This window comes from Rhipicephalus microplus, chromosome 2 (assembly GCF_043290135.1).
Source record: "Rhipicephalus microplus isolate Deutch F79 chromosome 2, USDA_Rmic, whole genome shotgun sequence".
NCBI classification, from domain to species: domain Eukaryota; kingdom Metazoa; phylum Arthropoda; class Arachnida; order Ixodida; family Ixodidae; genus Rhipicephalus; species Rhipicephalus microplus.
In genome coordinates this window covers 283,093,801-283,121,753 of record NC_134701.1, presented here as the reverse complement: position 1 = coordinate 283,121,753, position 27,953 = coordinate 283,093,801, and the positions used below count along the sequence as shown (strand labels likewise).

General features: G+C 44.2%; 2 protein-coding genes across 6 annotated transcripts in view; one reads left to right on the top strand and one right to left on the bottom strand.

Moving 5' to 3' along the window:
• The window catches only part of LOC119180114 (uncharacterized), a 42,587-nt gene extending 15,239 nt beyond the window's left edge, over positions 1–27,348 (top strand). For 2 of the 5 annotated variants that reach the window (XM_075882163.1, XM_075882162.1), the window contains exons 2-7: positions 16,510–16,606; positions 17,287–17,389; positions 18,050–18,135; positions 20,420–20,527; positions 23,373–23,426; positions 27,142–27,348. In XM_075882163.1, coding sequence (XP_075738278.1) covers positions 16,535–16,606; positions 17,287–17,389; positions 18,050–18,135; positions 20,420–20,527; positions 23,373–23,426; positions 27,142–27,327 — 609 coding nt within the window. In that variant the 5' untranslated portion in view covers positions 16,510–16,534 and the 3' untranslated portion in view covers positions 27,328–27,348. Of the gene's footprint in view, positions 1–6,090; positions 6,336–15,870; positions 16,209–16,509; positions 16,607–17,286; positions 17,390–18,049; positions 18,136–20,419; positions 20,528–23,372; positions 23,427–27,141 lie in introns of those variants that run through there. The other 3 variants (XM_075882164.1, XM_075882165.1, XM_037431272.2) reach the window with 3 other exon arrangements.
• LOC119180135 (uncharacterized) lies at positions 2,582–15,314 on the bottom strand. Its single transcript, XM_075882166.1, has 7 exons — positions 15,263–15,314; positions 13,867–13,969; positions 11,887–11,989; positions 11,457–11,542; positions 9,493–9,600; positions 5,796–5,849; positions 2,582–2,765 (listed from the first exon to the last, which is right to left on the bottom strand). The coding sequence occupies exons 1-7, from the start codon at positions 15,298–15,300 to the stop codon at positions 2,688–2,690; spliced, it is 570 nt and encodes a 189-aa protein (XP_075738281.1). The 5' UTR covers positions 15,301–15,314; the 3' UTR covers positions 2,582–2,687.
• Positions 27,349–27,953: the final 605 nt, after the last annotated feature.

Genomic DNA, 27,953 nt, shown 5'->3' with positions numbered 1-27,953 from the left:
TTTAGTTATCCAATTTTTTTTTACATGTGACATCCTAATATATTTTTTTTTACCGCTTTTGTGCACTAATGTGTGTTTGACAGTGCTGTGGAAATGATGGTCTCGAAATTTGGTGTTTGACATATGGCGGAGCAGTGAAGAAGAAGAAGAAGCTGTTGCTGATGATGATGATGATGCGAGTGATCTCGCTAGGCAATGACATGCACTCGCGCGCTTTCAGATTCACTATCCGGTTATTCACATCTCGGAACTGATTGATTTTTTATTTATTCAATATCACGTGGTACCTTTTATGGCACTGAAGAGAACGCAACTCGAGTGGTGCATTATGCCCCAGGCCAACGTCTTCACGGTGACGGACGCGTAAGGCCATGACCACGGCGCGTGCTTTCTCGCCATGACAATCGAGTGCCAAGGCGCCACGAGAAGCCCCTTTTCGTCTGCAGCTGGTCTGAGAAGCGTCTTACTGCCTTTCCTCGGCGCATTTTCCGTGTGTGTCTTAGAAATGTGCGTGTGTGCTTCTTTGGGAAGCGGCGGCGCGGGACGCAGCGCGAAGCTTGTTTGACAAACACACTTGCTCGAGGAAGTCTACAGCGAGTACAGTGGCTGCGAAGACTCCGAAAAAACAAGAGGATCGCTTCCGGCAAAGCTTCCTGCATGGAGGCCGTGCGCAACGACTCGCGCCGAGCCACCTCAATTGCACGTAAGATAAGCGAGGAAGGAGCGGCCACGAATCGGTTCGATCTTATACCGCTTAACTTTAATAGCCCAAATGAGGGAAAGAAGAGGCTTGCGAAGAGGTGGAGGTGCTATTTTCTGCACTGCCCTAAAGAGAGCACCTCGGTGCCTGGAATCGACCGCATGCATCTGCCGTTCGGTAACCGTATACAGAATAGAGGTTGTGTAGAATAAGGATACCGATTATTTAAGCCAATGGCGGGTCGAACACGTGTAAAAGGTTTGCTGCGGGCCATACCGTGTGCATTCTGACATCGGCAGGCTCACCTGCTCACTTGCATTTCGCACGCTCATGGTCTTCCTTAACTACATACTCCGCTCCTGGTGGTGCTGACTGACACTCCCACGTTTGAATTCACATATATACCCAATAAAGTGGCTGGGGGGATAGCCGCCGTGGTAACTGAGTGGTAGAGCATCGAACGCGTTATTCGAAAGTCAAAGGTTCGGTTCCTGCTCACGGCAAGTTATCTTTTCACCCACTCTTCTTTCTTCACATTTACATTACAATTCGGTCTAATATCTTTCTCTATACTTTCCTTGGCATTATTGTCTGTTAGATCTCATTAACATTGTGTCAAAACACGGAAAAACGAGCCCTTAAATATACACTTCTTTCCTTTATATATATATATATATATATATATATATATATATATATATATATATATATATATATATATATATATATATATATATATATATATATATATAATTTTACAATACTGCCGATCTCTCACTCCACATTATTGCAGCAGGAAAATGCCTTGAAATGCTATGTACAAAGAGGAGAACTGTTACGGTCGGGGTCCGGCCTCCATCAGGGTCAGGGATTACCATTCTGTGACGAAGGCCTGATCTCAGCTATGCTCGTCTGTCGTTCTCAACGTTTGCGAAGCGCTAGATCCAAATATTTTTTTTTATTCTCACGTCAAGGTTTTGACGGAAGTCCGTCTGGTCAGTAACACCATAAAAATTAAGAGGACAGTGACCATGAAAACTAATATCAAAAAGGGCGTTGCGGCTTCCCTGATGAGAGCCTTCCCTACAGTGAACGAAAGGACGAGTAAAGTGGTGTTTATGAGGGCTTTGAAATGTGACGTCGGCAGCAAGTGTAGAACAAGTTGAAACCTTAAGGTTTTGCCTTGTAGGCTGCTCATGTCGCCACCACGGTCCATCATAAACGAGTGTGTGGCAAGAGAATGGAGTAAATTCCACTGTTCTCCATCGCTCCATGCATACTATGCATATGAGTTGAAGGTTCATTGTCATGGCTAAACACTGTTTGGCTAGGCAGCGGTGTCAGAGTTCCTGACGAAATTTACCATGGCGCCAAAGTTTCTCATCTAAAACCAGAGACAAACGTGCATCGACCTCTGCGGTGATGTGATCTATTTGAAATACCGCTTCTTGAAACATATCTTCTAAAGTGACGGTGTGTTACTGTACCGGTGGCGAGCAAAAGTCTAGTCCACACTATACATATTATGAGTTAAAGGTTTGTCATTTATACTGCCTAAAGCATGTTTGGCTTGGCAGCAATGTTGGTATCCTAGACGAAATTTAGCAAGACGCTCAAGTTTATTATTTAAAACCTGCGACAAACTTGTACTTCTACGGTAGACTAACCTATTTGAAACACTTCTTGAAACATATCTGCAAAGTGGTGGTGCGTCACTGGACTGATGGCGAGTAAATCAGTAGAAAGTAGAGATATTACTGCGGGAAACACTGGCGCACACTGCATAAATGTTTCGCTTCTCCTCAGGTATCACGTTAGTGGAGTTTAAATCATCCCCTACAAGCCCTTTCGCCACATTTTTTTTTTCATTGGCGTTCTTGTCTTTCTAAACAACTCCCTCCTATATGGTTCTACAAGGCCAACCAGGTGCATAACACATTGACAAGACGAGGGCAGATGCATTTAATGAGATTTTCTTGTTGGGAGGCTAACTGGGCGCCCGCACGATGGGCTGGGCGTCCTTCAGAACTTTCATGTAGTCCCTAAGTTGTCGCACCGTGTACACCTGCGAATGAATGAGAACAGAGCCGCTTGGTGAACGATCTATAAAGAAAGCAAGGAGCATAGGTGCCCCTTACAACGTACGATCCTATATGTTCCTTGTGCTCATATCGTTTTGTGCGGCAATGGCTTATCAAATATAAACCAACCAACTGTTTAGGAAAGCCTTAGTGGGGGAATTCGTTATAAATTTCTCCACGCGGGCTTCTCAAACGAGCACCGAAGTCTAAATATATGATTTGTTTCATATTACATTTCGCCCTCATCCAAACGATTCCGCTGCTACCGGGAATTGATCGCGTGCTCTTGAGTTATTATTGTAGTGCGATACGTTACCACAACAGCATCAGCAGCAACAACAACAAACTTGCTTGACTAGTATGCTGCTAGTAGTAAAGCTGCTTATTGTCCAGTAGCGCTAGGGGTGACCGTCAAAGCAGGGCACAGACTCTGAACACTTGCGACGTTCCCGAGCCAGGTGCCGGTATTGATCAAATTTGTAAGTAACGCGCTACAAAAAATTGATTACTTGCAATCAACTATATTTATATGTAATTTTGTCATTTATTCAATTATTTCTTTTGACCTGAAACGTTCTGGGCAATTAACATTTCCTAGTAAGTGATTACCACCAGTCAATTACTTTTTTTCTCTCCAAAATCTGGTTGTAACCAGTTTTCTACGGCAGTTCTCATCCCGAAAAACATACGACCACTTTGTATAGAACTCCCGTCCTGTGAAAAGGGGGGTGATCCCACTTGTTCATCATTTTCCTTGGTCTTATCTGTAACGCCTTACCCGAGCTCCAGCAACAGCAAAGCGCGGCGCTTCATAGAGGACACGGACACTATCGAAGCACTATGCAACTACACGAGCTGTTGCACTACGTATTCCTGCGTTATACAGTAAACTCACACTCTTAAATACGAATGTCAGTTTAACGAACATTTCAGAATAACAAACTTCAACAAGAAAATCCTAGGTGGTTTTCTTATGCGTTCTATGCAAAATTCTTTCAGTTAAATGAACATCTGAATACTGAATATTTCAGTTGAACTGATTTGATTGGCGAACTCAGGCTCATTGTCAAAGTCAATTTAATGAAGTCGACAAGAGTGGCGATGTGGGCTTGTTGGTGATGCAATTGAAATAAATTTATGTAGCGCGAGGCGAAAAAAAAATGTCCTCTCAGCCTATTCCGTCCTGTGTCTGTTTTTTCGCCTCGCGCTACATAAATTTCTTGCAATTCAATGAAGTTTAGCGCTCTACAGCACTGTCGTTGCCGACGCGCGCCGCCCCTAAATCACTCATCCATCGGCGGCGGGGCAATATCGCTTGTACATGTAGAGCTGTCACATTTGGAACTTGTTTCCAGTGTTCGTACGAAACCCGGCAGAAAAGTGCGCAGAAGTAGTTTTAATGGCTCTGGGGCATATTCAAATATTGTATCTCTATACCCAAGGTTGCAAGATAGTGAAAGTTGTGAGACTTCGTGTAACAGTAACAACAAGCTGCGCCAGAGGCAGTGCACATAAACGTAGACCCCCTAAACAGCTTTGTCTCTTCTTGCGCTTTAACGGGGCTAGTCCAATTAAAAATTACCGAATATTTCAAAATGAACTACAATTCGCACATTTAAATGACTTTACCACAATTGTACCCAATGCTGTTCCATATTCAGTTTAGTGAATTTTCAGTGAAGTATTTCTTTGGGTCCCTTGAAGTTCACTCAAGTGAAGATTCACTGTAACAGCACCTTCCTCTGAGAAAGTTGCCAGACCTCCTAACGAGGAAACGCGAAAGCATTAGCCCCGATAATTTCGAAAATCAGCTTCTGTTGACAGTTGACAACGCGTAACACTATAGTATAACAGAAGCCACAGTATAAGCTTTCAGCCTCCATGCAATCTTCCAGCCCTCTCTATACTCCGCAAGCTACGGTGATTCGTTATAGTCACTGCAGGCTGGTGCTATTGTGTCACGGCAATAAAAGTATGAATAAAAGTAACGCAAAAGTAATCTATTGCATTTCTGTGAGATCTCAATTACTCTACTGTGGCTGTAATTGAATGCTGCAATCAATTGCATTTTAAAGAAAGTAATTGTAATCGGTTACGCATTTTTGTAACATGTGCAAGTCTCCGTTGCTATAGTCATCGCTACTATTTCACTGATTAAGCTATCAATGGGTTGTTGTAACGCTCATCATGGGGATTGGTGCGCCGCTTGAGAAATAGTGGGCTTCTTCTTGCACATACACTTTCGCGGGGACAGCCTTTCGAAAAATGTCACTACGAGTATGCTGCGCTGAACGCACGGGTAGCTTCCATATGAGAGATAACGGTTCCACGGTCATGCTAGCAGTGGCAGTGGCATCGTTTTGTATTACCATAGCCTCCTAGATTTCCCTTGCCTGCCGAATGAACGCGAAACATCTGTCATCTATAGCGGCGCTGCCTACGTAGGGGTAAAGGTTTTTGTACTAGGCCTTCGAGATCGGCAATTTCTGCGTTTGTTATTAATTTCGGAGGCTATGTCTTGTAATGAAGGAGTTGTTTGCTGAATGACGGCGTCACTTACGTAGGGTTAATTATAATTACGTTTACGCCTTTCAAAACTTTTTTACGTTATTTTTGTTGCATTTAAGCTCCAAAAACGTAAAAACTTATTTGAAGACACCCCTACTTAGGTAGCGCCACCACCATAGTTCTAACGACGGCCGCTTTCCATGTGACCGCCGATAATACGGCAGCGAAGGGAAATGTAGGAGGCTATGGTATTACATACACGGTCAAAGCAGCCATCTCTTTGACGCTCGTCATGAGTATTTTGTGGGACGCTGCACTTAGCGACGTGCTCCATGCTTTGCTCTCATTATTGTTCCTGTCAAAAACAGTTGAAATAATTTTGTGTACAGGTACACCGTACTAGTACATTTAATTTCAAAGCGCGTGACCAAGTATTTCATGTCTGATGCTTGAGTAATTGCGAACAAATAAGCTTCGAGATATATTACCTCGACAGGGAAACTTACCTTGAAGAGCGCTACACCGATGAGAATGATCGACGGCGTTTTGAAGAAGGCAAGCTGCGAAACAAACAAAATAGTTATAGGGAAGTGTTAACGTACTTAACGGATATTTTGTTGGAAACATGGTAATTTAGTCCAGTGAAACTACTACAGCAGAGCTGGTACTGTCAGTGTTTGCCGTGTCTCGTAGAAAGAAAATTAATATAATCATGAGCCAACGCGTGCCCAATCACCGCCCCAGCAATGCGTGCTCATTAATAACAAAAGAAGATGAAACGTGCCCACAAGCTCTGCAGTGACCCAGCTTTGCGGGACTTACAGCATGAAAACTGTGTTAACATTTTAAATATTATGTGGTACGGTAGCTTTGGTACGGTATTCTTTGTATTCTTTAGTACGGTAGCTAACGCTGCTGGTGTGTTAACGTGTAATTTACATACAGATGCTGGACCACGGGCGGTAAACGTACACAGAAAGCCCTGCCACTGCGCTATTAAACAGGAGCCACACCATAAAAAGAGGAATATCAAATTAACTGCGCAAGTAAGTGTTATCAACAAACACATAAACGTGAGAGGCGTGGACTGCTGGGCGAGTTATGTGTTGTTGCAGTAAATTCTCAGTTGTTAGTGTGCGCTGTTTTTAGTTTTCTTCCTTCCGTGCTATTGTTTTTTTTTTGTGCACCACCGTTACGATAGAAATGTGAGATGTGCGACATAAACATCTGCATAGGTTTCGCGAGAAAGACTGGGTGTTAGGTATACCTCTACGAGCAGCTAAGCATGCACAACTTTAATTTATATCGCGAGGTAGTTTTTTCCTTTGCACGTAAAGTTTTAATAAATCCCTTGCACGACCGATACTTCCACTTGATACGTTAACAGTTCTGACTGCACTGATGGGAACAACTCCCGGAGACAGTCTATAGTCTATTTATAGAAAACTGCAGCCAGACGGCGCAGGCACCCGCCTGCAACTGAATGCCTGACGAAAGAACAGGGAATCAATATTCGAAAATTTCACACCGTCATTCAACAATCCACGCACTCTTCATGCGATAGAGCTAGACTACTTCGGGGCGAATAGTGAGTATTGCGGGTATGTGCCAGACATTTACAACATTGCATGAGCCTGCCCCGAAAATTCAGCTGTGCATAGTTGCGATAAACCAGCCAACAGCTTGGCGACCCTTGTCCGGCTCTGATCACAGCTCGAAGTGACCGAGAAAATTTCGCCAACGAATTTTCGGACTGCAAAGCATGAACACAGCGTGCATCTATACAACAAGCGTTGATAAGATATTGTACCACTGTTAACTACACAATGGAGCTACCATGCGTATAAGTTCGCGTCTCATGTGCGGTATTTTAACAGGTCTTTGGAGAATGTGCCTCTTTGCAGTATGAGTGCTTTTTTTAGTGTTTGTGCCTACTTCAGGTGCGCCTCACTTATGAGATGACAATGTGAAAGAATGAAGTCAGTCAAGCATTCATTTGAGTTCGTTTGTGCATGTTGAGCGTAGGACCGGAAACACTACCCTACATAGGTGGTACAAAACAATTGCGGATGTCGAAAACACGTAACATGAACAACATGAATCAGACATCAAACAGACTCAAAATGAATGATTGATTGAATGAATGAATGAATGAATGAATGAATGAATGAATGAGAACACGCGCCCTCTTGTTCACAACAAAGTGGCTGACTGGGCTAGTTCGTTTACCATTATTGAGGTTTAACAGTGCGAAAAAATACACGGCGGAGAGGAAAAGGGCGGGGCAAGCGTTGACCGAGTTAGTTCCACGCCATTTACCAAATTTGTCTACTGTACTTTAAATTTTATTGTTGTAACCATGTATTTCTTATTGTTATTCATACGACGCAATTTGACATGACTGCTTAGCTCTGGACCCTTCACACTTTCACCCTAGCCAACCCCCCCCCCCCCCCCCCCCAAAAAAAAAAGTTTAAGAAACAATAAACTTTATTATCAACAGAGATATGCTTCAGTGTTATGGTACACTTATAAGTGCGAAATACGAGTGAAAGTGGCTTGATACGTGAAGGATACAGAACCTTTCCCAGTTATGGTGCTGTCGTGATTATACTGGACGTCAAAGCAACTATGACACTTTTGTGAACAACGTATAGTAAACCTCCTCCACGCTGCAAGGGACATTGAATATTTTTTATCGGAAGTTGAAATTTCTGCGTCGTGTCGTCCATCAATTACGCAGCTGGGACTAACAGATGCGCTCGTGTCCTTCTTGTCTCTTTGTTGTCGTTCTGTTCTCGCGCTATAACAATCGTCATAACGAATGCCGTTGACCGTGCGTGTAAATGCTGCGACAAGTGCACGCGCAGAAAGAACCCAGAAAAAAAAATGAATCTCGACAGCGGCCGCAGGTAAGACACATCGCACCCAAGTGTCCTTAATTTCAATTGCCTTCCGCGCATGCTGCCATTCACGAACTCTGAACCGTCACAGCGGTCAAGAGCATATTTGTGAAGGAATAGTTGAAAGGAAAAAGCAATAACATCTGTTTTAGTTATGGCTTTATTGTTTCTCTTTTCCATTTTTGACAAAACAGATGAAATGTCAGATGTGCGCGAACGACCGCGCGGACTCCGATAGAGTCCTCGTATGTATAGGCTGTGTGCTATATCGCTTCAACTGTGCTGTTTATAATATTCCTGTGTTCTCAAATAATTGACGCTACGTTATGGCTTTGAAAATGAAGTCAAAATCAGCTGCTATAGGGTAAACGTTTCATGAACAGGAAAACCTATGCCCTGTATTCGTATTGCAAGGGTTATTACTTCAGCTCTTTATTACTGTACTTTCCTTTTTTTTTTTCGCTGAAATTACGATATCGTTAATAAAATGTTACAGTGATGGCCTCAAAGACTATCATATAGATTCGCAAGAATCGGAAACGGAAAGCGCACTTATGTGAGGGGCGTAGCCATGAGCCAGGACGTAATTGGGAGGGTTCAAACCCCGTCCCTAATTTTTTTAAATTTTTATTGTTCATATATGCGCTCACACTTACAAACGCGCGCACGAACACACGTAAAGTATGACTAAACCCTCCTTCCTCCACAAAAAATTTTCTGTCTTCACCCCTGATTTGTGTCATGGACACTTATAAAATTAACCATTATTAACACAGAGAAAGCAAAAGCTGGAGTTCCGAATCAAACTGGCGTCGTATATGAAGTTTTTTTATTTAACTGCATTATAAATCGCATGGAAAGTTTAAAACATAGCAAGGTAGTGCATCCAAACGCATAAATATACGTGTGCACAAGCACGACGTCGATATTAACCTAGGCAACTCGGTGTTGAAGGACACACCGTTGAGAAACACATATGAAACTTCCTTCTTTTGCCTCATGTGATGTGATACCATCAACATGCCGAACTTTCACACCGTATTTAATTGTTGTTTATCGAGACCGTTTTCTGCAGCAGGCACGTGAAAAGAGGAGTTTTTCACAGCTGTAGCCACCTGTGGTCCAGTATATGCGGGCAAAGAACGCAGCCACCTGTTTTATTTTTTCTTTCATACTGTCGGCTGAATTATAGTTTCGGTTTACAGGTATAGTTTCAGGGTATAGAGGAAGCAAAGAAGAAAGCCAGTGATCTGCAAAAGCTGCGCTGAGTGTGCCTTGTCGCGAGTGTTTTGCAACTCACGTTTTCGCTGTTCGCCTTCCAAGCCACGAAGCCAATCCACGAGACACACTCAAACGCCGTGCACAACGAACTCCAGCCGATGTAGACTTGCAGCACCTCTCGACAGTTCTGCGTGACGGATGGCAACTGTGGGTTTGCGGCGCAACACCAGAACACAGCGAGCTCAGTGCGTGCTGCCATATTAAAAGGCGCGTCGCGCCATCTGTTGCAAGCGCGGCGAAGCGACACCTATGCACTGCCACGCCAGCAGACGCTCCGCAAATCAAACGCGAAACTGCACAACCTGCGTCCAGCTGTGATGATGTTTCGTGCTTTTCCTCTCCTGGACTTTTGCGTGAAACGTCGAGGAGACCCTCCTAGACAGTCCAGAATGTCTACAGCACGCGCATTGCAGTCTTCGTAAGCAACTTCATCAGGTACATACTATTGCTATTGAAAGAAACACGAACAGCGGAAAGCATTGCTTTCGACTCAGTCACACTGTGGCGTGCCTTGGCTATGGCAAGGTAGAATTAGTGCTGTAAGTTGGCGTCAACGTAGCGCTAGAATCTCGCTGCAACTTGCACCCATCCACACATCCACTGCATGTGTTTATCATTTACCACTCATGCAGGGCACTCATAACACACACGCGTGGCGGAAGTGCCAACCAGAACAAGATTTTAAAATGCTACGGTGACGCCGACCGAAAGCACAGATTCGCGTAGCGAGTCAAGACACGCCGTAGTTCGACTAGGTCGAGAAAGCTATGCTTTTCGCGCCAATCACGTCTCTTTGTATAGTACGCCGTTACAATTGTACACGTAAGCGGTGCTTGCATCCACGTGTGAGACATAACATATCCTATTGCTGGCATGTAGCCTGCAAAAAAGTACGGCAATAATTTGGTGCCGCATACTATACCGGCATCGTGACTGCACGCCAAACGTTGGTGTAAAGGGGGACAGCTGGCGTCGGGCTTAAGTAAACGTAATAATTATATTTACTCGCACACCTTTACGGGACTCATAGGTTTTCTGCCGATCGAGATTATATCCACTAGTGGCTAAGGTACTCGGCTGCTGATCTGCAGGTCGCATGATCAAATCCCGGCTGCGGCGGCTGAATTATCGATGGAGGCGAAAATGCTGCAGGCCTGTGTGCTTAGATTTGGGTGCGCGTTAAAAAACCCCAGGTGGTCGAAATTTCCGGAGCCCTCCACTACGGCGTCTTTCATAATCATATGGTAGTTTGGGACGTTAAACCCCACATATCAATCAATCAACTATATCCACAGGCGGCGGAGCTCGGCATTTTTTGTTGTGGATGGAAATCTGTGCAATCAGGATACACCGCACCGGCACGATTGCCACATGCATCGTGTTGGGATCTTCACAGACAGTGCTCTGGTTGTTCTTGGATCTCTGGAGATCTTGCTCTGGTTGTTTTTGCATCCGAAGACGGCGCAGTGGTACCCAGATGACTTCTTAAAAGGTTGCGCAGCGTGAACAGGCGCTTTTTTTTTAAGTCTCAGAGCCACTGCTTGCCATGCTAGCAAGACACGCCTTGGCAGTTCAAAACAAATTATGGCGTCTCGTAAATTATGGCGACACGTAGGAACGAATAGGGTGGGGTCAAGTGCTTGTGCTGGTCGTGTCGTCCCCTTCCATGCTGTTGATGAAGCGAAGTCGCTCATCATCGTTCACGCAGGCGTAGCTGTTACGTCTGCAGGAAGATAATAATAATATCTTTACGTCCCCAAACCACGATATGATTATAAGATATGCCGTAGGGGAGGGCTCCGAAAATTCTGACCATCTGATGTTCTTTAACGTGCACTGACATAGCCCACGCGGGCCATTTAGCCTCCATCAAAATGTGACCGCCGCCACCGCCTGGATAGAACACGCGTCGGGTCAGCAGCCGAGCATCCTAACCACTGTTCCACCAAGGCCTGCAGCAACAATCTACATAATCACACTCACATCTTCGATTCCGATGAGAAGGAGCAGATCCACCATGATGCTCAGCGTGGTCGTGATCACGTAAGGTATGGGCAGCAGCGATACCTCTGCGAGTTCGAGCGAGAGAAATCTGCGTTCACGCAACATTGGAAGAGTGCTCTAATCGCTTGATTCGAGCAGCTAAGACCCTTAAGAGAGCTGGTCCAAGATTAAGTGCTTCGGTATACCAGCTTACACAGTGTTTAGCGTGAAGTAATTTGAGCAACACGAGAAGGTGTCAGCGGATCACGAACCGTGTTGTTAAACCGGCAGTCAGTCCAGTGGAGCAAGAAAATGCATAGCGTAGTTTGGCGCGCACATTTCTGCTAAAACAGTGACGCAGCTTGGCCTGAGCGTGGCGTCTGTGAGATTGGCGTAACAATGGTTTTATATCCGCGGTCTGGAAGGTTACCTTTCAAGTTGGTGTGGACGATGCTGAGCTTAATGTAGACGGTCGCTTCTTCCGGGTTGACGACGATGAAGAACAGGATGAGGAGCAAGAGGGCGTTGCAAATCTGCAACAATCCCAACCAAGGATGGAAAGTAAGTGGAATTGTACGAAAATTTAACCATGAACTGCAACACTGCGCGTTACGCACATATACAAAAAATCGGGAAAGTATCAGCCTATCGGTTTTTGTGCAGCAATTGCTTCATCCACTTATGGTCACAGTTAAACAGCTAAAAGCTTTTCTAGAATGTGTAGCAAGAGGGACGGCATACCGCCAAGGGCTCGCATTGCTTGAAAGGAAAACTGACACAAAATGTTTCAGTTGGCAATTTTTCGTATCACTTGATGGGCCAAGCCCTTAAAGCCTAGAAAATGGGCTGGTAAGTGTGAGCGCACCCAGAAAAAGGGAGCACAGTTTTTTTTTGTTTATCCTATAGTTCCGGCTCATGTACTGTAGCTTGATGTCACAACACCGTATGAGCTTCTCATCACGTGCTCGCGGAAGTCGTCGTGACGTTTTCACGGCCACTCCGCTCCGTGGATCTGTCAGTCCGTGCACACGAGCGGCCGTTTTGAATGTTTTGGTGCCTCACGTCATTAAACTAGCCACAAAAAAATGTCAAATCATCAGCTCGTAGCAAGACGTCACGGTAGTGTCGATGTTGGCAGGTGCGCCATGCAGGAACCGACTTTATTGATCTTATAAAATATTTTCTCAGCATTTACCGAGTTTCACGTCATACCTTTGGCGACATCAGCCAGACGAGTTACGTAGCCAGAACGCGCAAGTACAATTATTACCATTATCATGACGTCCATGCCGATATACTATATTGCTGATGTGCATTTGATTGAAGGTGAGTGTTACTTAAGAACGTTCCTTAAGCATGACTTTATATTCGCCACTGAGTCACAAATGCACCGCTATCTTGTATGCTATGTTCGTTCTTTTTTTACGCTACCGTGACACATCTACAATAACTGTTTCTGATCCGCTATGTCTGCTATTATTACTATTCGAAATGCTGCGCGTGTGATTATACGCATCTTGGGGATTTGTTATTGTTAACATTGAGTATGCATACACGGGGGCTTATTTGAAAAGTTCGCATCGCAATCTTATGTGTGCATGCATTCACAAAGCCCTGACCACGGCAGAAAGTTTCTCAATGAAGTGTCATTTTTCGTTTGTTCGTACACTCACTCACACACACACACACACACACACACACACACACACGCGCGCGCGCGTGCGCGCACACACACACACGCGCGCACACACACACACGCGCGCACGCACACACGCGCGCACGCACACACACACGCACGCACACACGCACGCGCGCGCACACGCACTAGAAATTGTTAAAGATGCACGTAGTTCTAACTATTCATTATGTAACTTGACGGGTGAAATCGAAACTGATCGCGCCCGGCGCGCGCTATTGCATGCGATGCGTGGTGTATATCTGTTTTTTTCTTGAACTGTAAATATGCGCGAAAAACTGTTTTGGCTGTCTACAAGAATCACCGCTGTAGCTACCCCAATGTTTTAAAGGTTTGCAAAAGTTCCGTTATCACTGCTCGGTGAAGGGCAATATTGAAGAAGGTATGACGAACTTTTAATGCTTAGTGTCAGTGACAGTTACATTAGCAGCCACAAAAACACTTAGCGTTGGAACGGAAGCCACTTAGCAGGGCTCTCGTGCATAGATGACTGCCAGGTTGGCCATATTTCTAGGTTTGTTCTTATTGATAGTCTTACATTTATTCATAAGCGATCACAATTTTTTATATTCAGTCATAATTGTATGCGTGATGGCGAGCACAACAATCTGATAGTGATCTTTAGTGTGGCATTCTACCGCAGCCCGTTCTCGTCCTGATTGTGTGTTCAAAAGCCTGCAGCTGCGAAAAATGTCCGTGCGGCGTCTCACTTACGAAACAGAGTGCGGCAAAACTCTGGATGCTGGAGCGGCTCCGGAGGTGAAAGCAACAGTAGCAACCTGCCGGGCACAAAGATCGAGTCGTGGCCGGTGGAGGCCTGCGGCGATTCGTAACCATCGAGATGGGTGTTTGGGTCAGTCGCTCATTCGCTGCCTGCCAACGACTATACTTGTCGCCGGTGCACTAACGTTAAGCTGGTCGTCTTCTAGGACGCACATGAGTACGTCCACTGGTTCAAGCAGTGTAAATGAAAACGCGGGTCAAAGAGAAGAACGTTGCCGTACAATCAAGTCAAATTTTATTTTTTATGCGCTTGGCTATACAAAGAGTCAAAGACGTAGTAGAATCGCGAAGACATACCCAACAGTGATTGGCGCACTTTGTCGTTCAAGGACTGGTTTTTTTTTTTATTTACGAGAAAGATAAGACATCTCTCCATATATAGGCAGGGGAGGGGTTTCTGACTGAAGGGTATTTGACTACCCTCCTTTCCTTACCTCGAATTTTATGTGCTGTAAGTTTTCGGGTGGTACTAAAATATTTACACGTCTTAAGATCGACCACCTGAGGGTTTATATACCCATGGACAAAGTGTAAAAATTTTGAATTAGGTGGTGTTGAACCATGACGTCGCAGCGAAAAACAGAAAGTTGGTTCGGGTTAGAGTTCAACGGTCATTTTGAACCCTTGATGAACCGGCTCGGCACAATAAGCTTTACGTTCGTGCCGTCCCGTAACGACTTAAATGTGTTTATCTGGAACACTCCATGCAGCAATGCTCTGGCGACTGTGCCCATAACTCAGCTATAGGGCTTGCATAAGTTGAGATTTTTTTGTTGTTGTTTTTTCCTTAATGTGTGTTATTATCTGATCATCGTCATCTATTAAAGGTATTACATAAGAGGGGGGGGGGAGGATAAATTAATGTCATCAGGACATGTCATGATAGAAATGCAGAGTTTGAAGAACAGCAGTGAAAGTAAGTATACAGCGGACGCTATTGAGCAGACTAAATAAAGCAAGTTGGTAAAGTGTAAGAACTGTTACGCGTGGTTGGTTTCAAGGTGCGAACACCAATGAACACGGTAAGTGCGCTTTCAATCACTTACGTTAGGTTGAGCGCACGGCACATCGACAAGTTTTGTCGGGGGGTGAAAGAAATAAGTCTGACTCCTTCTATAAAAACAGCGATCAATGTTTTTACACGAACATTCATTAAAATTCAGTTAATATCACTACATCATCTAAAAAGCCGCACTGCGTTGTTTGGTGGGTGTGTGGTCTCCGCTACGGCTTATAGTTTTCTCGCGTATATTGTGAACGTGAAAAGAGGCCAGCGCTAATGGCAGCGTCAACATCTTCCTTACGTCGAGGTAGGTGAAATCGTTACCTGGTTGCGGGAGGTTGTTCCGGTGCTGCTGGCTCCATTGCTGCCTGTTCGTGACGCATGAGAACGGTGATGATAATTATGATAATGCGATTACAATGGCACGTACCCACCGTTAAGCAGAAAGGGAGCGAGAAAAATATAGTTAGTAGGGTTCTTCCGCATCAGGGTATTATCCATATTATTATTATTATTATTATTATTATTATTATTATTATTATTATTATTATTATTATTATTATTATTATTATTATTATTATTATTATTATTATTATTATTATTATTTCAAAAACATGCAGCAGTAAATATCTTACTGAATTAAAAGCCTATCGGCAATTAACCGAGGAACGGCCCTAGCCCAACAGGATAAAATGTTCATGCACTCGCTGTTTTCTAGCCAGATGATTAATTTTTTTTTTATTTTTGCAATAGATTTTTGCAAAGTCGAGAGGTGGACAGTTTTACGAATGAATGCTGGGGAGCGTGAGAGGCATATACCCTGCACGTCAACAATGATTTCTGAAAGTGTGGTTGCGACCTACAAGTGGACAATAGCTACAATATTTACACATGTCGGCAGACATGCATTAAATTTGATGCGTGTATAGTTTACTAGCGTATAAAACGTAGCTGCCGTTTTTATTTTGTCTTAACTAAGTATACGAACAGCGCAACCTCGAAGTGTAGTTACAACGTAACCACGAAAGCAAAAACAAGGGCAGGAAAGTTAGTTCCGTAGTTACGCGGTATACTTCTTCGTTGCGCAGTTCATATATTCAGTTGTTCCCTACCAACTTGCCCAAGTTTCCACGCTTCATATTGTGGCTTGTTAGTTGAATTCAAAGAAGAAGAAAAAGAAGTCAAAGGCGCCACGCCAGCAAGGATAACTTTCGTTTCCAAAGCTAAGCTAATTCGTGGTCACCCCAAATCTGCTCGGACAGATTGGAAGGTAAGACCATGACAAGGGTCACTTCATTATTTTGTAACACCTTATATTGAATAATATAAGCAACAGCTATGAAAACTTTTCAGATTAGGCTTGCGAAACGCGTCCATTATCTGCTGGCTTGAATATACACTATACATTTTCGTTTATTTAGAGCTGCTTAAATTCGTTCATATTCCTCAGTATGCGATGCACCGTATATTGAGCAGGCAATTTAGTTCACGCCGTCACAGTTCACTGATGTTCTTGAGTGAATATACGCACGTACAATTCTTTAGCCGGCGAAATTATACTTATTTCGCAGCTGACACCTTCCTTATCACCGCACGATGGGCGACTGTTTTGACCGCCTCATGTTCAAGAACAGGCCCGGCATACAGACTACGAGCAGCATCTTCTTCGTAAGTTGCCAATCAACGCCCGTTATCTTGAATTATGTCAAGCATCGTATATGAGCATTGTTCACAATCTGCACGTTATAAGTATGTCGAGTGAGCAGTATTTGAGTTCGCTCAAGAGAGTTCGTGACACCGTCTCAAGTGTTCTAAATATCATACAAAAAAGGCAGCATTTGTGGCATGGACGCATGGTGATTCTGTAGGCAAATACACGAAGACGGCTTGTCACAAAAACGACGTTGTTATACAGGTCGCCATCACGCACAATCGATCGAATGCAACTCTGAATGGGGTGACGAAGGCTGAGACTTCGCGAACAATGTAGCACGTGCGTCTGTCTGTGCGCATGCGCAGATAGGCGTACGCAAGGTTCTTATTCAAAAGGAGGAGGGGGGGGCGAAGGTTCCTAAATCAATGTATGGGACATACTTTACCCCCCCCCCTCTCCCCTTGCACACGCCTTTGAGGCATGAGAATGGGACCTACACATTTTAAGACCGGAAAGCGTGCCTTCAAGTATTACGCTGTGCGTCATAAGTGATTGGTCGGCTATACTAAACAACAACTACACATCTGTAACGAAGTTCTAACTAAATTGACCGGAAATGACTACTAATATTTAGTTTGTAGGCATTCACTATAGCCATTCTTCTCTTATTCTGTCAACATGTGTGTGCACGCAGACTTTGAACAGCGTTCTGGTGATGGTGTTCCTCTTCAGCGTCCTGAAGGCCGAGGACGCCGCCGTTCAGCTCAAGCTCAGCTCGATCGACAGCAACCCTGCAGGTATATGTGACAGTCCCACCGTCATTCCAGAGCGACGTCCTCCACTTAGGAGCAATAATGCGAGGAGCGTTCGAAGGCGTCAGGCATATAGCTCTTACTAGGTAATGTTATTTTATGTGCGGAGCATTTTAGGGCACCGAGCTGTCGTGTACTGTCATCGTCACTGGGCGTAGCACTTCATGTGTAGCAGATTGAGCAAACTCTCACGCCAAGGAGAACTAATATTCTTCCTCTTGTTATTCGAGTGCCTTGATGATGATGATGATCACTTGTCGTCAGAGCATAACTAGTGCGCTTGGTGTAACGCCGGCGAAACCATGTATCGAAACAGAAAAAAAAGGAAGCAAACGCAAAATAGAAACAGAGAGAGAAAGGAAGACGTAGGAGGAAACACAGAAAGAATGACAAAAGATAAAGACAGGTGAATAAATAAAAAATAAAGAGAAAGAGAACGTAATAGAGAGAAAGAAAGGGAGAATAAAAGGAAGAGAAAACCGAAGATAAACAAGGAAGGTTTCGTTGAGGCTTGGCACTCGTAGTGCGAAGCTGGCTTTTTGGTGCTGCACTAACTGTCCATCTTTATTTTGAGCCGAACAAAGTATGATCATTGGTGATATTTAAAGCACCACATTGGATCATCTGACGTCTTCCTCTTCGCAGAGATACAGTTCGCCGGTTCACTGGTGGTGGCTTCATTCTACATCAGCAGCCTCGTGGATTTATACCTTATCATCGGCATTGAAGATGTGAGCCACTCGAATTTTTATTTACCTCTTGCTTTCCTGGAAAGTTAATTTCCTGTACGCGCGCTGAAGGTTGCGTCGTCCTCGTTTAGGAAAGTTCATAAACGAATACCCGGTGGAAGGTGAAAGGAGGCTCTATAGTCGTCGCCATCGTATTCAGGGTCTTCATAATCAGTTAGGGGAGGGGTGTCAAGCCTGCTTCATGCCTTCACTCAGTGAGACCTGTGCCGCAATGTTTTGAAGACCAGAGTCATGACCATGCACGTTTTTAGTGCTAGTGACTGCCGAGGGTATATGTCAGAGTATAACCAGCCACTATACATAGCCTTCATAGATTACGAGAAGGCGTTTGATTCAGTAGAAATATCAGCTGTCAGGCAGACACTGCGGAATCAGGGCGTAGATGAAGTATATATAAACATTCTGGAAGAAATCTACAGGGGATCAACTGCTACCTTAGTGCTTCATAAAGAAAGCAACAGAATACCAATCAAGAAGGGTGTAAGGCAGGGGGACACAATCTCCCCAAAGCTATTTACCGCGTTCTTACAGGAGGTTTTCAGAAGCCTAGAATGGGAACAGTTAGGGATAAGAGTTAATGGAGAATACCTTAGTAACCTGCGCTTCGCCGATAACATTGCATTGCTGAGTAACTCAGGAGACGAATTGCAACTCATGATTACGGAGTTAGACAAGGAGAGCAGAAAGGTGGGTCTTAAAATTAATCTGCGAAAACGAAGGTAATGTACAACAACCTCGGAAAGGAGCAGCGATTCGAGATAGGTAATAGTGCACTTCAATTTGTAAAAGACTATGTCTACTTAGGGCAGGTAATAACCGCGGAGCCGAACCGCGAGATTGAAGTAACTAGAAGAATAAGAATGGGGTGGGGCACATTCGGCAAGCACTCTCAAATTATGACAGGTAGATTGCCACTATCCCTCAAGAGGAAAGTATATAACAGCTGTATCTTGCCGGTACTTAGCTACGAAGCAGAAACCTGGAGACTCACAAAGAGGGTTCAGCTTAAATTGAGGACGACGCAGCGAGCAATGGAAAGAAAAATGGTAGGTGTAACCTTAAGAGACAAGAAGAGAGCAGAGTGGATTAGGGAACAAACGGGGGTTAAGGATATCATAGCTGAAATAAAGAAGAGCAAATGGACATGGGCCAGGCATGTAGGGCGTAGACAGGATAACCGCTGGTCATTAAGGGTAACTAACTGGATTCCCAGAGAAGGGAAGCGGGTTAGGGGGAGACAGATGGTTAGGTGGGCAGATGAGATTAAGAAGTTTGCGGGTATAAATTGACAGCAGCAAGCACAGGACCAAGTTAACTGGCGTAACATGGGAGAGGCCTTTGTCCTGCAGTGGACGTAGTCAGACTGATGATGATGATGATGATGATGATGGTGATGATGATGATGATGACTGCCGAGGGCCCCTGTTGGTAAAGTGCAAGAACTACTTGCCTTGCTCCATGCTGTCTCACACCACTAGCGGCCTGTCCTCGGTCCCCGCAAAGCTGCGGACCGATGGCGTACGCAGCTGGGAAAAGCATTGTTGTGTTTCATTTTGCTTTCTTATTGTTCTTGAATTCATTGTGAATTGTGTTCTCTTTCGGAAGAGTGGGAGGGGGAATCGCTGAAGTGATACTTGGCTCCCCCTAATCACAACCCGGGGAATTCTTTTGATACAAGAGTCAACAAGCAGTTGGTGTACTCTTCCGATAATTTTACTTCGATGAAACTGCACCCGAAAGCGGCGTAATTTTAAGACTTCGATATACCGTTGCTTGCAACCCATTTAAAAGTTTGAAAGTTGAACCTGGAACGCTGGCCCGCATCATGTGATGTGTTCTAGGCTCTATGCTATTATGGCAGGGAGTTTGACAAGGACGCCAATGCTGCCTTCAAACGAGCGGGAGTACAAGCGATTACTGTACCTATATCCGTTCATTGATAAAATGAAAAGCTTGGGGAATGTCCTCGTCAATAGGTTCATTTTTTCAACAAAATACAGAATTTTGACCCAACCTAAGGCTCCTCCGACGATTTCACATGTTTTCTTACCATTTAAAATTGTGACTTTTCTTATTCGGAGTTCATATCTATCAACTCTGAAGATTGAGGCGGCCATATGAAGGGCACGTCTGCGAGGGTACCATGAGTCATTTTCATGCTCTCAGTAAACACTTGCCTTCACTGAGTGCCTCAATCGTACACGTTTTCTTTTATTTTCTTTCCTTTTTTTCTGCATCATTTCCGGACGCACCCCTCTGGCGGCAGAACTCGCGTGTCCCGATGCTGGCATACATGTGGTGGTCTTCTTTCACAACCGTGGCACACACTCTGGCCCTGATTGTTATCGCCATCTGGAAGACCAACGAGGACAATGTCAGTGTGCATGCTACACACCATTTAATACCTGCAGGTCGTGCATGAATAACTGCCACATAACGAGTCACCAGTGATTTTCAGCATGCACCGCTGAACAATTTTAGTGTTACCTTGTATCACTGGCGTCAGCAGGACAGTGGATGGGGCCGTCCAATGCTTCCCCGCAATTTTAGATGCGAAGCAGCTCTTTGATTCACGAGCGTATCGCCGTAGGTACGTGCGTCCGTGCGAACGCGCCGACACGGATTCCCCTCGCCACAGGTGTGTGAGTGGTGCCAAGTATACGTCACTCCGCAGCTGCACGTTGATGTCACGCTCCACTCGCACGCTTCCCTCGCAGGCGCGCTGAGGTCACTCTCCTCCTCACCCGCAGCATGCTCACCGCAGCGCCCGCAGCTTCCGGCTCCTCCACCCGCTCGCAACAAACTCATCGCTTCTCCCTCTGCACCGCCCGCAACTCTCCACCACACGTCGAGTGGCAACACTCTCTCGGCTCGTTTATCTGCGATGAAACTTACACGAAACCCAATCCGTCTCCAGTGTCTTTGCGTGTCAAACAAACGTTTACTCGAGTAAACGCTACACAGAGTTTCGCTTCAAACTGTTCCTCCAGCACCCACATCGAAGCCTGTTTCAACGGGTGAACGCCGTGCACACCGCTGATGCTTCGAATTCTATCAGGATTCCTTTCTGGGAGGTGGTCCGTATTTTTTTACCCAATTTTCATGCGCACATTGTCACGTGGTCGTGATGGTACAGACAACTCCAGCAGAAATCGAAAACACGTAACTACTTCAAGCAAGCAATACACACGTTAGTGGCGAACACTGATAGCGGCGAACAATGCGTCGGCCGTGTAGATGAAACTGATCAGCTAGCTTTTCGCGTTTGCGTACCCAGGCATAACACATGGTCTTAAAATAACCCGAATTCTTCTAGGTATAGAAAGAAAGGAGTGAGTCTGGCATTATATACACATACACATGCACATACAAACGCACGCACGATCATCTCATAGTTGACCTCTCACCCCCATCCCCAGAAAAAAGTTTCTGGCAATGCCCCTGTTGTATATGCTTTCTAACCAAAGGGAGTATATAACGTAATCAACTCTAAGCAATTCTGCTTGCACCTCTTGATTCCGGAAAGAGAGAGAGGGGGGCAGTACAGCTTTATGGTCCGGCACATTCTCAGCAGTCACTCACCTAGAGTGACTAATTGCTGCCGGCAATCTCTGTGACCGAAAGGAGCAATGTCAGAACTAAAGCACACCAGCGATTTTTGCAGCTAGGAGGAATGTGTGGTTTGAGTGTTTATTTATTTATTTGATTTGCATACACGAATACACGAGGAGACAGAGGAAAGAGAGAGAGAGAGAGAGCAAGCTGGCTACTGCCACTTGGAGGGCCACAACGCCTGCTCACATTTTCGGGAGGAGAGATGAAACAGAGGAAAGGAATAAGATAGAAGGAGAGAAAGAGGAAATAGGAGAAGGAAATAAAGAAAAAAAAGACAAAGACTTAGAAAGTATAAGTAATATAAAACTGTCTGTAATAGGGTGGTCAGGTCTATTTGGTACATAAAAGCAAGTAGAGCTCGATGACCTTTTGGCTTAGATGAAAGTTTGGTTTAAGTTTCACATACAAAAAGTAATTCACAAAGCTAGATAAGTGTTCCCGTGTCAAGCACAAAAAGTTATGATGGTATTTTGAAGCTGGCATCCACCGATTGTAGACCAAGATTCCTTAATCTAAATTATACTCTGCGAAAAGCTACAGCTGAGACTAGATGATATCGTACAGTTGATCACACGTTTGTCATCAGTAGGGTCATTGAGAAATCTGCAGAGTTGAAATGGCCCTTTCATGTTTCTTTGCTAAATTACGATGATATGTTTGATTAAATAAAAGTACAAAAGTCGGTTGTAAAGCTGCTTAAGCGAGCAGTTGCTGGTTTGTTGGAGACATTGTTATTTAAATGCTATTGCTATTTAACGTTCTAAATTCACTATGTTGTAGTGGCTAAGCAGCAGCTTAAGCTTGAGCTGCCGAGCAGTAGTGAACTTCGTGTCTAAGTAATAACATCACATTTCAGCACTCGCGATATATCGAAGTGGCAGCTTCATCTGTTTTTTTTTTTTCATCTTACCGCCGGCTGTATATGTTGGAATCTCGTTGATACGTGATTCCGCATAACCCATCTTTCGACATAACACGTTTTTCGCTTTTTTTTTTTATTTCCCGCCAACGTCCATTGGAAATAATGCACTTACATGCATTTAATGTAATCAAAATTTTGCCCGAAACGGAATAATGAGAACATGACAACGGATCTTCACTTAAATAATAAAAAAGTGTTATGTTTATTTTTCGGAATACTAGTTCAAACTGCATTCGAACAAGTCACGTAGTGCACGTTGCAGAGCTGCTAAGGTCGCAGCAGCGTCGGCTAGTGGTGAAGAAACGGCCATGGCTGCTTCGTCAAATGATGATGACGATGCGTCAGGCGAGGAATTTCAGAAGAATACAGAAAAATGCTTTTTAGACTAATTTACTCCTAGACGTTGAAAAAAGCAAGCGCCGAGTAATTGGACGAGCTACTTCAATGTTGCCCAGTAAAAGTGTGTTGCTGGCAGGGCATGCATATATTCGTTATTTTTTAAAGTGTTCGGTTAATAAGATTTTTGTCTAACGAGCTTTATTTTTGTGTTCCCATGAAAAATGTATCATCTAGATTCCACTGTGTACGATGCTCTTAATTGGGGTATAATGATTCCGGCAACCATTTCTCATTTCCTGGGTACTTGTGGATGCCTACGCCTCGGATGTTTCTTCCTGCGCAGATGACGCTAGTCGGACCATTCGTCGGCACAGCCGGATTATTCGTTTTATTGAAGGTAAATTTTTGCCAAGCATTATTCTTAACACTGTATAACCTTATAGTGCATTCGCTAACGGAGGTGCCTGATAACCATGACAAATGCCTGAAAAATCACCGCTCTCTGCAATGAAATGGCGTAGTTATGTTGGCGCAGCACTGTTCGCGTCGTAATCATTCATATTTATTAGTTATACGAAATATATTTGTGGACCACGCCGTTGCGTGTATTCTTAATCGATGTTCAAAGCATTTCCATTACGAAAACAACACGCCCTTATAAATCAAATATTTCAAATTACGTTCTATTTTTAATGACGCCCGCACGATTTCCTGCAAGTTGAGATTGGCGAACTCTCGCTTTCGCAAGCAACTTGTTGATTTATGCGACTTGACTGTACACACACGCGCACATGCACACGCACATGCGGACACACGTACGCAAACACACACGCGCTTTTTATTTATTTATTTATTTATTTATTTATTTATTTATTTATTTATTTATTTATTTATTTATTTATTTATTTATTTATTTATTTATTTATTTATTTATTTATTATAAATGCCATTTGCGGCGTTACACAGATGAGTGGTGTTCCCAGTTTAAAATGGCAGACTGTAATGAAGCATGGCCAGGGTTGCGGGTGATGTAGGCATGCCGGGAGATTATTCCGTTCGGACTTCTTCAGCACGAGGGCTTTTTTGGTATGGCAGAATGGCACTTGAACTTGGAAGTGATTGTCAACGCGAGATGACACGTAAGGCGGCAAAAACATTGAACGTTTCACTTCAGAATTCGTAAAAAAAGATTTCGTGAACGAGGCGTATAGCCGGGCCCGCTTCCTTCTGCTAAAAAGTTTATGGAGGTGAACAGAAGCTTTTATTAAAGTGACACATCTATCACCGGAGATACCATGCGCCTGACAGTGGGCTAATTTTGTAACTTACTTGATGAACCTAAAGAACTTTCAACGCAAACGCAACTTTTTTTTTGCCAGGGGCGTACGCACCCACCTGAAGGTGTGGGTGCACCACTTTGATCTGAAATGGACCCTGGCACACATATGTGGTCGAGTGTCACTTTGGACTTGATATTCCATGAAAAAAGTTAAAGATCAGGGACTTGGGGGGGGGGGGGGGGTGTCACCCTCTGGCCATACCACTGCCTTTTGCATACCGGGTGCTCCTCGCTTGCGTGGCGGAATCTCGATTGATGTTGACAGTTCCTGGAGGCTCAAAACGATGCATTGTACTTTTTAAGACCAAAACAGTGGAATTTGCAGCTGAATATTTAGCCTCGGTGAACATGCAGTAACACTTGGACACATCTTCTCGTCGGAAATTCTGTCTTGTGGCGTATTCTGACTCCCGCTTTATTTCGACATTCTGTTTTATATTGTTAAAGATTCCCTCTCACTATATATTTGGTCTCCTTGGGAATTTCGGCAATGGATCCTCCTGGAACGTCAGTCATAAAAATTTTAACACTACGCACAAAAAAAAAATTAAACGGATAATTATTCTTCAACAAATATACAGTCATCAATTTCGCTGCGATATATTTATTCTTGAAAGATAAGAATCAAGAATTGAATTTAGAGTGGGAAACGTCGTGCCGAAATCTCTGCACGGATGTCAGTGTGACGTCAGATTTCAAAGAGTGTCATATTTCGGCCACATGGGGTCACCGAAATGTTCTGAAACTTGGTATGGTAAGTCTCTGGCCCCCTATAACTAAAATTTACTTCATTTTTAGTGACTCCCGCTTTATTTTGACATTCTGTTTTAAATTGTTAAAGATTCCCTCTCACTGTAAATTTGGTCTCCTCGGGAATTTCAGCAATGTATCCTCTTGGAGCGTCAGTCATATAGATTTTAACAATATGCACGAAAAAAAAAAAACGATTTAAACGGATAATTATTCTTCAACAAATATACAATAACCAATTTTGCTGTGATAAATTTAATAATGAAAGATAAGAATCAAGAACTCAATTTAATGAGGGAAACGTGTAGGCACTGATCCGTTATCACAGTTTATTGCTCCGCGTGTTCGAGTAAGAGGTCACGCATTATCTCAACGAGCTTGTGCCCTAAGATGGCAGCCATGGTGGCGCTGATTCAAGCTATGTCTAATCGATGTCGCAACTAACGTCATAAAATTTCTAACAAATGAACTAGATTAGACGCCAGTTTATAGATGTGCGCCCGTAAACCCGCAAATTAAAAGCCCCGCGGATGTCGCACACCTGGCGCCTGCTTTCTACTGTAACCCAACTTCATGAGTCTATAACAGATGGCGCTAGCGTTCCGTGAGAGAACAGTTGAACAAGAATAGCGCGCGAATTAAGCCCGCATAGAAACGTTGAAAATAGGATGTGGCGGGCAGCTTTTACCGCACAATATCAAATCTCTCGATATCGCGCCCGTTCTTCGCCGACTTGGTTTATCGCCGAACTAAACGCTGCGGAGATAACTAGGTGCTACATTGGGGTCATACGTCACTAGACCACCGTAAGAATCCTGTCGTGTTCTCTTTTCTAGAACAAGGTAACACCCTCCGGCTGCACCCTTCAGAATTTCATGTAATAATTTTTATATGCAGTAGCAATAAGCTGCATGGCTTCATTTGCGCACCCGGGCTTCACATACATGGTGGTTTTGGGACGTCAAACATCACACATCATTATTATCGTCACCATGATTGGGCTCCACATATTCGTGTGAAACAGACCTCAGGAATTCCAGCTGACTTAAACTTTACACGCGTTTGATATATATATTGCCAGTGATGACATAGCAGCGAAAGAAAAGCTACCGTGTTGGATGCCCCCGTACCCTTCCCCCGGCTAATGCACTCCCTTGCAAAAGGGTTCTGGGAATGCCCATGGTAACACATCAAATACTCAAAAATAATGTTCTTGTAGGTTATTCGCCATCTGCTCAGAACATACCTAAAGGCGAACGTCATTCGTTGCTCGACTACATAAATCGTGCAGCACGTTTCAACTAGCAAAGATTACGTGTCAGGTGTTACCTCGGTGCGGGATGACAATATCGCCCAAAAACTTCATGGCAAATCGTTTGGTGGATCGACGTATGGATGTGGTTAATGAATTACGACTCGAAACTGGCCGACCCACACTGCGCGAACGCAGAATGTGTAGAAACGTTTAGCATAAAAGGGTAGAGAACCAGCGCCGTAGCCAGGGTAGAGGGGGTTTAGCCCTCTCTGTTCGAAATTTGGATGTAGGGGGTGTTTTACCAACACAAAATAATAAAAATAGGTGAAGACTTGAACAAGCCCCCCCCCCCCCCCCCCTTTCCCTCTCATCGAAAAAAAAAAAAATTCCTGGCTACCGGCTTGTAAAGATCAAAAGTATAGAGGTGCGCGCAAGAAGAAATTCAGTGCAAGTAGGTTTACGTAGTGCTCAATTGCTGCCGTCAATATTTCGGTATTTTTTTACTCCATTTCTACATATACGAGCTGATAATGTAATCAAGTGAAGCGGAACTGCGGATCGACTGTTGTAATAGCTCGCCCGCACTCCTCAATGCGATCACGTGAGATAGCCTTAAAGTTTGTAGTTCAGATGAAGATGACTCATACAAGCAATTTTATTTGTCAATTGCTATTAGCTTTCTAGGAATCTGCCTACGGATAAATAATTTGAGAGATTTGAAGTGACTTAACGCATTTATGAACTGTATGCCTTGGTGTCTCGTTGCAGGCCTACTTCGCAAGGAAAGTGTACCGTTATAGCATGCTGGTGCTCAACCCGGAATTTGTGGCTGCCGAAGTGGCTGAAATGTCTGCCACTGCTGCTGCCACCGAGCGATTATCGCAGCAATTACCAACATTCGCACCACGTAGAGATTCCGCTGAATGCCTGCAACTTAATAAAATTGGAAAATAATATTTTGCATGCATTTCATTAGACATAGATTCCTTGATTTGTTTGATCGTGTGTTGCGATTTCCTTGCGCAACTCAATTTATTTGTTAAATACATATTTTATGCATATTACGGTGCACCGTGCGACACACATAGTATATGAGCCCCTCTCGTTCATGGGCGTCCACAAGGGGATACCACGCCCCCCCCCCCCCCCCTCTTTACTACACCAACATTTTGCCAGGCTATGGCGCTCACACAAACACGGTCATTAGAAGAAAGACGTAAACGACACAGACGCACTAATTCGCAACTATGGTTCATTGCAAAGAAAAGCATAGATATATTGTCACGCGGCCGCGAACCATGCCGCGAACCATGCATTGGGTTTGTTTATTTGTGTTTTGTTTTTTCGGCCTGGCTGCGCCGGCCTGTGCTATCGCCGTTTTCACAGCGTTTCGAACAAACGCTACCACAGCGTTTCGAACAAACGCTATCGAACAACGCTTCAAGCGTTGTTTGTTAGAAGCGCTGTTCGAACGAACAGCGTTTCTAACAAACGCTATCACGGCGTTCTCGATACAATTCGACTATTCGAGAAACCCTCGCGCCGAGGGATATAAATTCCCGCACAGCCGATGCCGCGTC